The sequence below is a fragment of the Cinclus cinclus genome, chromosome 2, assembly GCF_963662255.1.
Source record: "Cinclus cinclus chromosome 2, bCinCin1.1, whole genome shotgun sequence".
NCBI classification, from domain to species: domain Eukaryota; kingdom Metazoa; phylum Chordata; class Aves; order Passeriformes; family Cinclidae; genus Cinclus; species Cinclus cinclus.
In genome coordinates, this window is record NC_085047.1 from 108,817,896 (window position 1) to 108,832,881 (window position 14,986).

Consider the following 14,986-nt stretch of genomic DNA (forward strand, 5'->3'; position numbering starts at 1 on the left):
AGGAAAAAATAAGTAATAAATTAGCAATAAGCACAATTTTTCCATAAGCATGAATGTTGCTCATAAAATGATCTAGCAATCATATTCCAGCAAGTTCATTAAGAATAGTATTTAGTTCCAACACATTTTCAAAGTATTGTTTGTTTTTTATAAGGAATAATGGTAAGCAGTAACACCTGCATCTAATCTGATCTTCATCTACTGATCACATCATTAAAATATCTCAGATATAAAAGGAGAAATTACAATTTATAAATATTGCTTTGCTGCTCTAATATTTATGTGAAGTGAATGCACTTTCAGTTTTACTGTGCACATTAATTAGATGGTTTTGGACAGTTCCTCACTGCTTCTGTGGAAAAAAGATATATATAAGGTCATGGCAAAAGTTACAGCTTTTATATATTTCTGTGTAAAATGTTGTGCTGGTTTCAGCTGGGGTAGAATTAATTTTCTTCCCAGTGGCTGGTATGGGGCAGTGTTTTGGATTTGTGCTGAACACAGTGATGATAATATAGGGATGTTTTTGTTATTGCTGAGCAGGGCTTACACAGATCCAAGGCCTTTTCTGCTTTTCCTGCTGCCACACTGGTGAGGAGGCTGGTGTGCATGGGAGGCTGGGAGGAGACACAGCTGGGACAGGGCACCCAAACTGACCACAGGGATATTCCACACCGTGTGACATCACGGATCAGAGTGTAAAGTGACACAAAGAAGGAGCAAGGGGGAATGTTTGGAGTGATGGGGTTTGTCTGCCCAAGTCACTCTTAGATGTGACGGGGCCCTGGAGATGGCTGAACACCTGCCTGCCTGTGGAAGCAGTGAATGAATTCCTTGTTTTGCTTTGCTAGTGTGGTTTTTATTTTCCATATTAAACTGTCTTTATCTCAGCCCACGAATTTTTCACCTTTGACCCTTCCAGTTCTCTCCCTGATCCTGCTGGTGGGGGTGTGAGTCAGTGGCTGCCTGGGGCTTGGCTGCTGGCTGGGATGAAACCATGAGAAATGTGTATATATATATATATATATATATATATATATATATATATATATATATAAATGACATGACATCCTGATCAATTCTTACACCTCCTTTTCTTCTAAATCCTTCTTTCTACATCACCTGGAAATGTTTTGAGGCATAGTAAGCTCCCACAAGGGAAAACAAAAATAATTCCTTGATGGGAACAGTAAGGTTTGCAATATCCTTTACAAAATAAAGATCTATCAAGTACATCCACAGAAAAATCATAGCATATGGCAAAATTTTTTTAATGAAATTGTTAACAAGTGATCCTCATCTCATATTTCTAAACAATCTCTTTAATGTGAGATAGACACTATTTCCTCAAGGAAAATGGTATGGCTTATTCTGGTATATATATTAACATGAAACATGCTGTGTATATAGAAGTAAATAATGTTCTTTTTTGTTTTCTGTTAATTTGGTAAAATTAAAATCAGTTACAATTATCTAACTTTTTGATTTTTGGAATTTCTTTCCTCTCATTTTTCTTCTTAACTGATCCTTCAAACTACAAAAAATTTGTTTAAAAATAACTTTCTAAGAAATTACATATTTTTCCACTCTGGTATTTCTTGTTTTAGGAAAATGCGACTCGTTGCAGGTTAAGTTAATAAAATAAGTAACACTAACAGTTTAAGTACATATTAAGGGTTATGAAGCTACAGACCTTGTGGCTGTTTAACCATAAGTTGAAAAACAGGTTCCATACAGGTGGCCTGGGACAGGACAGATGCACTCAGATGCTGATTCAACAGCCCCTGATCTAAAAAAAAAAAAAAAAAAAAAAAAATTAAAATTTTTTATGGAAAACCATTCAGAAATCAAAACTGATGGAACAATTTCCCCAATAAAACAGCTTCACAGACAGAGGCTTTATGAAATACACCCTTGCATGGGAGCACATTTTCTCCCACTCCGCTTAAAGGTTCTCTCAGTGTTTTCCTCACTGTGTAGTATAGATACAATATGGACATCTTTTTACATAGAATTAAAATGAAATAACATAGCATCAAGAAAGCACAAAGTTTAAAGTGTTAGCAGTTAAATAACATTTTGAGATTACAAAATAAACTATTTTCTAAATTAAAAAAAAATCAAGTAGCAATGAAAGCCAATGATGACATGAAATGGAAGAGACAGGTTCGGGACACAGATGCAAACAAGAATTGCTTTCTTGTTGGCAAGTTACTGGATCAACCAACAGTTCACTTCCTAGAGACAGAGGATTCAGACATTATTTAGATTGTTTCACTGATCACTGTCAATGCTCAGGATAAATGAAAAATGAGATAGGAAGAACTGGTTTGAAATCCAATTTTATAAACAGGTTTAGGAACTATTCAAGCAGCCAAAGGAAATTCCTTGTAGGAAATATGTCTAGCAGCTAAGTCCAAGAACCTGAGACCAATAGAAAGACTATATCTTTATAGTATGTCATATTAAAGTGTGGTAACACTGAATGATGAACTGCTGACACAACGATAGGATACACGGCATTCATCCAACAGCCAGGGAACACTGTCATTTGGGGTTACAGAACAAAGTTAAGATAGCTTTAAGAAACAGAATAGTGATCAAAGATGTTCAGGAAAGCAGAGAACAGCTCTCTCGGCACTATCATTCTTGGTTCTTGGAAGAAGAGAAACAACCCCAAAATTATTTCATCTCAAGAACACGGTTTCAGGTTTCAAAAACCAGCTTAGAGGTTCAAAGTAAGATTTGCAAATTGTAAGGAAATACAATAAGAATTGAAAGGCCCTTTCAAAATATTAAAAGATGGCTGCATATGAAAAGCCAACAAGCTCATTTTAATATATCAATAAAACAACTGCATCATCTTCTTTCCTGTCCTAAAAGACTGCAGTAGCAAAAACAAGGTTATAGTGAAATCTTCCTCTATAATGCTAATTATACTGTAAGAATTATTTTCTATCTTTTTTTCCAGGATGCTATTAAGATGAATACTTTAAATTTCCCCTACTAGAAGAGTTTTGCGAACTTTAAAATATATGGTATTTATTTATAGCTTATTCAGCTAAAAAGCAATTTTCACACAACTAGCTAACTAATCTCCAGAGGTCCTTTTTTATCTGAAATATATAGTTTTACTGTATGAAATTAAAGGCACTAGGCTGTGCTTCATGATGCTTCAAAATTACATTTATCAGTTCACAGGTGCATTCATATACTGCACATTATTCTTTTAATTGGAAGCTAAAACAATGATTTGAATTATAACAGAATCAGCACAAAGTGGTGTTAGTATTTGTATTCTAAATTGATTAGATGACTGAAAATAGTATTTCTTCATATCTTTATCCTTTCACTCTAACACTGACATATATATCTGCAATGATACTTAGTCCAGTATATTTTGCCTGAACAAAAAATTTCCAAGTAGCAGACTTGTCTTCAACTGCATAAAGTCCCAGAAAGCAGTTTCAAAATATTTTGCAAAGTAAATTTAAAAAGCTGCAATTCTAGTTTGGAAATCTTTGAACGGAGAAAGACATGGCCAACTTATTGTGAATGCAGCCTTATCTTGGACATTGGGTAAGTTTTAATAATCAATCTTATACACTGCCACAGATACCAGTTTTGCTACTGCAGGTAACACCAGATTCCAGAGGAACCAATCCACCTCCCTTATCCAATCCCTAATTACTGCTGTAGCTTTAATCTTCTCTCTGAGCACAGCCCTTCAAACTCTGAAATTAATATCCTCTATAAAAGCTGTTGCAATATTTTTCTTGAACTATACATTGGGACCACTGACAATACAAAATAAAATTGTCCACACTGACTGAAATAAAGCAATATGGTATTAATAAACCCCTAATACTTAGTGATAATTCTCATACAGGTTAACTCTGTTGGATGTGGTTCACACTGGAGATTTTAGTAGTTTCAATTATTTATATCATTTTTTTTAATCCTTCCAAAAAGACTCGTAGTAGAAATTCTATGCAGTGGTGTTTACAGAAAAGCAGTATCATTCAACCTGAAACAGCTGAATTAGTGCAGGTTGCTAAACCATCTGTGACAAGAATTGGCATACTCTGTAGTTCTGGTCATTGGCTCATTTGGGGAAAATCACCTGCTGTCAAAGAAACATTACTCACATGACTATTCATGTAGCTGTGAATGGTGATGTAAGAACTGCACATTTAAGTATCCAAGCATCTAAATCTTGGGAAGAAAACTTACTGGCATGAAATTCAAAAGGAAAATACCTAGTTTAAAGAGGACCAGGGTGTTAGTAATAGTAGTTTTACTTGCTCCATAATTATCCCAACTAGAGGACTGTTTGTGCTACAACAGCAGTTCAAATTCACAGAAAGAAACATTTCTGAGGAATAATGTTCTTGGGTTTGACAAAGCTTCCAAAATGCAAATGAAAGCTACAGAAATGGTCCACATAAGACAATTCCCAATTAAGGTCTATTTTAATTCCTGAACTTTGCAGTTCTAAACATATTTTCATGTCTATGTAGGGCAGAAACTGCCTATTACCTAAAAATAAGACAGATCATTTGTGTAATTCTCTTTAAAGCATGAAGTAAATCTAGAAATGTTGATGTTTATTGCTGTTAGACTTTAATCGAGATGCCCTATTTTCACTGTTGACACACTGAATTCTCTTAAGAAGGGGCACATGGACAATTTCTAAAGATCAAGATCAGTCAGGCATGTCACTCTGAGTTGCTGCCTTCTGTTGATTTCCCCATTCCACCCTCTTTCTGGCCTCCAGTAACATCAGCAATAAGCCTGACATATTATTTCTCAGGATACGTAAGGGCCAGGAATGCTAAACTGAACTTGTGCATCCACAATTTTGCTTATAAGACTAGATTTCTCTTCCTCTGGAAAGAAAGAAATAAGAATTCCAGCTAAGTATTCCTAGACAAGCAAATCATAGAATGAACAACATCTAAAGACAGTTTGAATGCATAAATCAACTATCTTGTTGCAATTAAAACAAAGCAAACTTTATGTACAGATCACCAAGAGCAACTGAATTAGAAAATTAACATTACAATTAATCTGATTTAAGAATCAGGGGAGATTTTAAAGGACGTGTGACTACCCTTTCGTAAAGATTGCAGTGTAGAATTTATTTTTTCAAAGACCTTTTTTAATTCCACAGATCACAGAAATATGAGATCATCATGATGCCAGGTCTACTGATAGGTAAAGAAAAATGAAGGCTTAAAACTGGATGCATAAAAACAAACATTAGTCCTTCACTGTCTAAGCCAGATGCTTCTGTCTCTGTCACTATTCCTGAACAAATCCCTGGGAAAAGTTCATGCTTAACAGCTAGAAAGATGACTGTTTTCACTAAAACAATTAAACAATGCAGTTTCTCTTGTTTCTCAGAATTTCACAATCGACTAGGCTTTAGTTACAACATTTAAGCTCTAAAAATAATTTCTGATTAAGCTGCATCACAGGTAAATTTGATTATTCTTCTCCATTATTTTGTGAACAGCACACTAGATTAGCATTCTTACAAATAATACCTCATAGTAATGGAATACTAAACTGTGCTGGCTGGCATTAGATTTATTCTCAATAAGACAAGCAGTTTGCATCTCTTATTTGCTCTTGCTGTACAAACCAGAATCCCAGTTTGCACTTTCCACTAGAGTAAACTATCCTGAATTCATGAGATGTAACAGGAATCTTTATATCACAGATGTAATATAGTTAATGTACACATACAGAGATACAATTACACTTCAAAAGTTCACATAATCAGTAACTTCCTGGTGAAATAGGGTGGGCTGCACAGCTAGTAATTCACAGCACTTCTAATTCACACAGTTTGGCCTAAGATATGCACACAGAGTACATGGAGAGAGGGGAAAAAACAAAGGGTTAACATTTTAGCATGAAAATTGCATTACTAATAATGTAAAAGTTCACTTTGTCTTCAGCTGTTCCAGGAATGATGAGTTGATGAACAAAGCAATTCAAAACTGAGGTACACCAACAATTTATCAAGGTACCTCTGGACTGAAGCTCTACCATCCATCATGTCAGTTCCTCTCCCTAATTTACATTGCAATCTCTATCATCATCCATGTCATTAATAAAGGTCTTGAATAATATGGGGCTCAAAGCTGACCCCTGGGGTGCAGCAATCATTACCAGCCAGCAGCTGAATGTCAAGATGTTCATCACTATCACTTGAGACCAACAGTGCAGCCAAGTTTCCAATCCACACAGCAGTCTGTTCATCAAGCCAAGACTTCCTTAGCTTCCAAACAAGAATGCTACAGGATACAGTGACAAAGTATTACTAAATCATGGTGTATTACATTCGCTGCTCCTTCTTTATTTGCATAATCACTCATTTCCATACAGAAGGCAATCACATTTGTCAATCATGATTTGCACTCAAGAAATCCATTTGACTGCTCCTGATTACCTTCTTGACCTTCATGGGCTTGGACATGGACTGTAAGAGAATGTGCAAATCGTGGGCTACACACACTGCAAAAGGAAGTGTCCAGTGACCCCACCAGGGGTTCAGGTGAGACTGGTAATCCTACTGCTCCTTCAGACTTCCTTCTATCACTTTTCAAAGGAGGAAACAAAAAGCCTTTTCCCAGTCAACAGAAAAATCTCCAGATCAATGGGAATTTCCACAGAAAACAAGTCTCACAATCATATTTGCCAACTGTTTTATTAGCTTGCGAATTTCATCTGGATTTGCAGATCTGAATACATACAGCTGCTCTAAGTCTACAGCCTGCTGCTCCCCTACAGGCTGCACGTTTCCCTCTCAAAACCAGAAGTTCACCTACCACAGCATCCATCCAGCTGCTGAGGCTCTTGCCATTCACACTGCAGCGCCCGTAAACCTCAATAATTCCTGATTGCCTCAGACCACAGCTGTAATCCACCCTCACAGCTTCCATTTGGATTAGATAATGATGACTGCACAATCAGAATGACTTCCCAAGAGCAGCTCCTGTGGTGTGCAGTCAACATTTATATTTCCTTTTCTACTATGGGAAGCACTTTAGAGCCTTGTGTACATGCACTGAACGTCACCTGCTGCAGCAACTGCCCTGTCTGTGTGTGCAGAGCCAGGCTGCAGTGCCCCTTGTCACTTCAGAACACCTAGATGCCAGGTAAGCAGGAAGCTGGACAAGACTCTGTTTCTCTCAATTCCAGGATCCCCCCTCCCTGTCTGCTGTGTACCCTGCTGAGCAGTTGAACTCTGGCAATGTCCCCAATACCCCAGCCATGATTCACTCAGGCTGTAAGCACTGAATATTTTGAATGCTGCTGCTTTTTTCAATGTTTTCCAGAAGAGAACATCAACTGAAATTCACAAGAGATCTGGTCATATACAAATGGCATTCTGTTTTGTGACAGGCATGAATGAAAATATTTCAGCAGTTGCACAAGGGAAACTGCACTGAAGTCTGACAGAAAAAAAATCAGGTCAGCAAAAGTACAGAGTGTTTACTCATGAGACCAAGATGCTCTTGACCTTTTAGGTAAACACATTTCCAAGATCCCCCATATATGAACTGTGTATGTGGACAAAGATGTATTACTTTATTTTTAACTAATATTCAGAAGGTAGGGTTAAAAAGCGTGACTTTAACGCAACAAATAAACATGAATCTGCAGTTTTTAAAAATCACATTTATTCACTAATTCTATGTGCCACAAAGCCTGAATCACAACACGAGTTTGTAAACGTGGCTTAAAACTTACCTTTGAACAGGTTTGATTTTGCTATTCTCTTACAGTTTTGTTGCTATTTTTCTTACATTTATTTATTCATGAAGATAAAACTGGAAGGTTTATCTTCAATTTTTGTTATTTGTAGATGCAGGGACATGCTTTGGCATCTGTTTCCTGGTGCTACTTGCATGTTATGTTCAAGTAGGTGGAGATTCAGAGAACCTTCTAAAGCCTTCTGATGCACCTAAAGTGAAACTTCCTCTTTGACTGAGTAAATTTTAGTCATCGATGAGAATGTGGGACTTAGAACCTGAGTTCTTACAGCATTCTTGTAGTCCCAGTATGGACAGTTACTTGTCGATCTCTGGTAATTCTGGACCTCATACCACCCTTTAAAGCATGTTTGAAAATACTGATGAAATGAAACATACTTGCTTGGAAGGTCATCAGAAAAAAAAAAAATCCTAAATAGAGGACAAGGGTGAAACACTTGCTAACTCCTTACTAACTCTTTTACTAACTCCTAAACTCTTACTAACTCCTTTAAGTTATCCAGAATCTGACCAAATAATCTAGAATATTTTACGGTAACTGAACAAAAGCAAAGTAAAGCATCAGCTATGTGGCTTAGGCACAGCTACCAAAACACATCCCAGGAGTCTCCTGTTGCCAAAATACTACAGTTCAGTACACAGCCATCAAGCAAATGCATATCCACATGAGACAGCGTCACCTAAGAAGTCTTCTGTGAACAGTTGTTTACAGGTTTGTGTTCTTTCCTATCTCTGACAGCACACTCCACAGTTTTCAGGGTGGATGTAGACAATACACAAGAACTCGATTGCCAAAAAATGGAACGAGCAAAATTTAATCACATCCCTTTCACACTTTTAATGGAACCCAAGGAGCTTAAATTCCTTCCCCCACTAAAAAAAAAAATAAATAAAATAAAATTTTAAAAAAAATCCAAACCCCTGTACCTGCCAGCACGATATCTACCACCACATTTTCAGTAGTTGGGTTTTCGAAGGATATGGTGGTAGAAGAGTACTCCCCAATGCAGGCACTTATGGTGGTTGCTTCCATCTGCTCAGGAGGAACTCCAGACCCCGTCAGGTGAAATATCCGCTCTCCAAACTGTGAAAGAAATGTGCCATTATTTATTATTTGATGAGTCGGAGCTGTACATTTTAAAGTATTTTGCTTCTTCTTTCTTCCACTATTCTGTATCTCTGCTATAAGTGAACTTTAATTTTTTGCCTTCTTTTTTCTTTCATCAAGCTGTTGTTACTCTAAGAATTGCTATCTGGAAATCAGCAGTTTCATTCTGGGAGGTGTTCACATCTCCTTTTTGTGTTTAATTTCTTTCCTATTTCAAGCACATAGTATTTAACTTCCATGCAGCTACTCAGAGCTTTCAGTGCAGGGAATGGAAAGATGTAGGTGGCTGCAAAAGCAAAACTCAAAGCACATATATATAAAACTCTGAAAGCAGGTGAAGTGAGAAGTTCTCTCCAGAGCACAAAGAAAGAAAGTAAATAACTTTTTGATGGGACAGCAGTAGAATCACACCAAAAACTAAAAGTGTTACTCCAAAGATGATAATGAACATTAACCTTAAAACCCAGAAATTCAATGATATTGGAAAGAAATAGTAGATCAAAGATTTCCATGGACCATCAGGTTTCAGAGAAGATAAGAACATTGTGTCCTCTTGAACTGACTTTGGATATATACTATTCATACTATAATTGCTGTCTCCTTGTTTTTAACCTTAATAAATATTTAGGAGATTCTGAAAACAAATGCTGTGCCAATACCACCCGCAAATAACCTGTCTGTTCAACATACTTTTTCAGGAAAAAAATTGCCACATGAATTCCTTCAGTATTTGTTCTCTTCATATAAAAGAATATTCATTTTTTTTAGTATTATTTAAAACACTACTGAAAACTGCTGGTACCACTCAACTGGAATAATTCACAGATCAGCAGTCTTTTAGGATATCTGACATTAAAAAAAAAAACTAAAAAAAACCACACAAAAACCAAAAAACACAGAGAGGAAATTGCACAGAAAGCAAAGGCTTCATTTAACCGCATCTTGCATGACAAAATATTACCATTTACATTGTACTATCAGTTTTTTGATTTTTTTTATTCTAGCTGTAATTTAAAAACAGTCAGTCGGTCATATTGATGATTCATCTCTATTTACTTGTTTCTTATTCAACTTAAGAAAATTTGCAGAGAAAAAAGAAGTAAGAAATTCTAAGGTGTTCAAAGTAAAAAAACCATTTTCAGATAAAATAAATAGGAAGAATTCACTTTTTCAAGTGTGTGACCTTCTAAAATTCAGATCTGAAAAGAAAATGAAACAATTTAATTTTGGGGGGGGTTGGGAAAAACATCAAGAAATTTAATTTCAGAGGTGACATCCCTCAGAAGTGCCAGTCTTCTAGTGTTAAAACCAGAAGAACTCATTATTGTGAAAGCAAAAAGTATTCATTGCCTGCTCTAGCTCCTAGGCCACTATGTCACATTCTAGACAGTATAACTTCTCTGCAAAACTAAGGATAAAAGAAATGACAAGTTTTGAACATCTTCATGTTTGCTCTTTCATTATGTATCCAACCCCTAAACTTCACCTTGACCTACAGGCTGAACCTTTTACTTCCTTGCCTACCATAAAAAGTATCTAACCTAGATCCCAAGTGTTGTGGGCACAAGCACATCATCATACCTTTGGGCATTTGAAGGTTATTGTTGCCTTGTGATTGCGTCTTCCAAGGGCAGAGGGAAAGAATCTCACAGGCAGTTGAGTGGTGGAATGAGGAGGAATAGTCAGCTATACAAACACAAGAAAGAAGAAAAAAAAAAGGAGGGGTAAGGGAGAAGAAATAAATTTTTCTGAGTCCATTTCTGTTTTGTGCTTTGTACCACCAGTGTTGATGTGTATGTGATTAATGTGTTCTGCCAGATGTGCTTTCCCCTGTCAGCCAGCCTGGGCTGCGAAGGCAGCGAGTTATTGCAGCCAACAATCCCAGTGGCAATCCCTGCACGTCCACAGCTCCAGGGCTGGGGCTAGGACTGCTCCAAGGACACGGGCAGCGGCTCTCAAGCACCATTCCCACAGCGCCTGGTGTCTGATCGTACTGGTGACACTGAAGGCTTATCACAGTGACCTCCACAGACACAAACTGCCTCAGAAAAGAAAATACATGCCAGCTTTTAATAAACCAGGTCGTTGTCTCTTTTCTCCTTACCTTTGGAAAAACCAACACTTTAAATAATGTTGCGAATTTTCTCTTCACCTCAAGTACTCTACTTGAGGCTCAACTGCACAGGCAAAAATACAGTAGCTGACTACAATGGATTAATAGCTGATTTCAAGAACCAAATAAGCAGTAAATTAATTCAATTACTAAGAATAAAAATGTGAATGCATTTAGAGAGTGATCAGCCAGAATCACTGAATATACAATTACTCTGATTATTTCTTTAATAAAAAACAGGTATTAGCCTTTTAATATTATATATGTCTAAATAATGTTTGAGTGTAAGAAGACATAACAAGGTAATTGATTGATATCATGAGCAGTTAACCTGCGTTTCATAAAATGAATATAACTTGAAAAAATTGAGGGCCAAAACAGCACCCTACAACAAAACACACATGTAACTAGCAACCCCTAGTCCCAGCATGACAGAACCAGAAACTCCAGGAGAACGCACTACCCGAATGTGCGCTGTCTTTTAAGCTCCACAGCCTTCATTGGCCCGCCCCCCTTCCAGTCAGGGGCCAATTAGTGCTGGCCTGGAGAGTGATTGATGGATAATCTGCCAATCAGAGGCCCTGGTGTGTGTGATTGATTGATTGATTGATTGATTGACAGCTCAGCCATGTTGGGGCTCTGGGGTCACTGTCTCCCCACAAAGCCAGGCCTGGCCTGTCCCCCACAGAGACACTGTCTTGGGACATGGAACCCATCCAGTCTCATCCAATCTCTGGCAGAGCCTTTGGTGCTTTTCCTCACTGCCCCACGGCTTTCCCTGCCATCGCAGAGCTGGGCCCAGGCACGAACCATGGTGTTCCTGCTCCTGCCTGCCGTCCCCTGGGTGTATTTATAGCACACAAATAGTTACCTGGAATAAAACACGCATCCTTTCAGACTGTGTTAAAATGATAACATAAAAGCAAATCTTTAACTAAAAGGCCTTTGGGGTGCACAATATGGCAATATGCACATGCAATACAGCAGCTCCACAATTTTTATAAGGTTAATTGATTAGTATAGCTATCGAATATTGTCCAATTAGAAGAGCAGTTGGTTGGGTTATTTTACCCCTTGTACTTCCCCACTGGAATTAGTCTTATTTGCCCCATTTCTTGTGTCCTCTCAGATTCTGGCTTGTAAACAAAACTTCTTAGTTGTAGGTTTTGAAAATAAGACTAAACAGTATTTCAGGAATGTGTTAGAAGGTTAGCTTATTGTTCTAAAATGTAGGGAAATAAGGGCAGGAAAAGTACTAGTAGCTACAACTATGTCTTAGCAGAATACTAATTAGCAAAGCCACAAATATGAAAATGTATAAAAAGGGAAAAATCTTTAGTCATCAGTACCAACTTGGTGAGGGACAGGGATGTTAATGTGATATTCCTACTGATAGCAGTGGGAGGCAGGTTGTGCAGAAGAGAGGACAGAGCTCAGGTGTGCTCAACGAACACACAAAACTTGAAATGTTATTTTCTTTTTTAGGGGGAGAAAGTTTTAAAGTAACTCATCAGACTACTGCCATAACAGTTAACTAAACTTTCATTTGCAATCCTGTTCCTACTTACTACTCAAGACCTATTTATCAAATGATGACCTACAAATGAAGAAAGAACCATAGTAGAAAACAGCTCCTCCCAAATATTTTTGAAAAAAATGAAAAAGTAAGTAAAGACAGGATGGCATAGAACAAGACTACATAATTAAATTAACATTAAAATTTTTAAATATTGAGTGATTTCAGTAAGACATCCACATTATTCAGAATAATAACTCATCCACAGAGATGCAAACAGACAGGAGTTCGATTTCCAGTAAGTATTACTTGACATGTTATCATTACTCAGAAAATGCGCTGCCACCGTGAATAAAAATAATCAACACGGAGTTATGATCCAGCAGACTCCTTGCTCTGAAAGCAGAAAGGACTGTTAATTTTTGTACTATAGATTTGGCTTTAAAAATTCATTTTGTATTGCACAGTATGATGTTCTGTGAATCCAAAAAATATTCTGTTTTGAAATAAGCTGGGCAAAAAAACCTACTTACTTTCTACTGAAAACCAAAAAAATAAATTGCTTTTTTTTAGAAATAATGCTAAACAATCTATTCTAAGAAGGTCATAGAATTATTCAATCATTTAATTAAATATGCTGATGCTAACACATCTCCTGCCTTTCAACTTGTTTACATAAACAAGTGGCTTTCACAGTACTCATGTGAAAAGGAACCGATATCATTGCTCTTCATAAGATCTCAGATGTAACAGCTCAAATACAGAAACTGAGTCTGAAGTTACTTACAAATACATTATTTCTGTTATAAGATGAAGAAAGGAGGGGAATTTTTCATTAAATCTAAAAGCTTGCTCTCCACTCTGCACAAAACAATAGTTGTGGTCATTAGGAAGATCATTAAAGCTTGCACACAGAGATTGCATTCCTCTCTGCCGCCCCTTTTCTAGTAAGTTATTGGTCCTCAATAAAAATTGTGTTTCAAAGCCAATCAGGAAAGAACACAGCTCAGTGGAAAAGGTTTAGGCTAGCTATAAACCAGGAGCACAGCAAACTGAAGATTTACAGTAAAACTATGTTTCTTTTTTGGCCATTGAGATGATCCTGTTTGTAAGACTTTTTTTTTTTTTTACATGGTAAATATATGTGTCTATCAATATAATACACATATATGTGAAATACATCAATGTATTATACAGAGAATAAGTATTGGTGAACATATTATTGGTACAGTAAATTTAGCAAATTCACTTTCATTCCAGCTTTTAGATAATCTGGCAGCATTTATAAAGTTAGCTAAAGGTTGATAAGAAGAGAAACAAAAATTAGGTGTAGCTTGTTAATAAAAAAAACCCACAAATCCCATTAAAGGAAATCCTTGAAAGCTTTTATCAAATTTTTGAAAGAAAGCCAAGATTTTATATTCCATTTAAACTGACTTTGGCTCCAACTGCAAAGCCACTACTACAATATGCAGTCTTTTCTCATTTTTATCAGTTTACAAAGGGTAGCAGAGCTGCTTCTAATTGACATGAAGCTGACAAAGGATTTAAAGCCACTGAATTTCATTTAGACTTCATTATGCACCCTGAAATTCAGGAATCCGTGAGCTTAATCCAACTGGACCATGGGAAGGTGTATTATTAATGATGTCCATACCTGAAGTTGAATCAGATCTATGGAGAATAATCCCTTGTGATATTTCAGTGATGCTCTTTGTTCCAAACTGAAATTGGAATAAACAAACTTCCACACACATGGAAATATGATAAAAATATTGGAATATTTTTTAAATTCTGAAATATGAGTATAAATTTTGGTTATTAATATTAGGCAGATATCTTAAGGGAAGAAAAAAATTTCTTTGATATCACAGTTTAATCTGGGTTATATAACACAACTCAGGGACTGAAGAAATTGATTTGAGATATTTTATGATTGACAGCCCAGTACACTCAAAAATCCTACATATTAGATGACATAAAAACAAATATGGAAATTTACATGAAATATAAGTTATTGATGTGACTCTACTAACTCTTCAAATATAATGTATCTTCATTGGACAATCCAATCTTCAATCTGTTGTTCATACAATTTGTTTTTTTCCATTGCCTTTCATCTGAGGGTTGCACAAATCAGAATCTTTCTGCTGACAAGAAAGCATTTGCTTTAAAGAGAGCAGAAACTTGAATGACTGAGATAGGAAACTTATTCCACACATAGCAAAGGCTTTGAAATGGGTATTAAAATAAACCAATACCTGAAACACAGGGCATGGTTTATGAGCAGTAATCTTCTGGAAGTTGAATGCAGTGTTGTACGGAGGCACTAAGCCTAGGATGCAAAATATTCAGGAGAAGCAAGATCATCTGGAGTACTGTGTCCAGTTCTGGGCTCCCCAGTCCAAGAAAGACAAGGAATTACTGGAGAAGGTCCAGCAAAGGCCACAAAGGTGACCGAA

At 36.7% G+C, this 14,986-nt stretch overlaps 1 protein-coding gene across 1 annotated transcript in view; it reads right to left on the bottom strand.

Moving 5' to 3' along the window:
- CFAP47 (cilia and flagella associated protein 47) overlaps nt 1–14,986 on the bottom strand; it is a 260,595-nt gene that overhangs the window by 57,097 nt on the left and 188,512 nt on the right. Inside the window, exons 55-57 of the mRNA XM_062488108.1 lie at nt 10,477–10,581; nt 8,715–8,871; nt 1,694–1,789 (exon numbers count right to left, since the gene is read on the bottom strand). Coding sequence (XP_062344092.1) covers nt 1,694–1,789; nt 8,715–8,871; nt 10,477–10,581 — 358 coding nt within the window. The remainder of the gene's footprint in view (nt 1–1,693; nt 1,790–8,714; nt 8,872–10,476; nt 10,582–14,986) is intronic.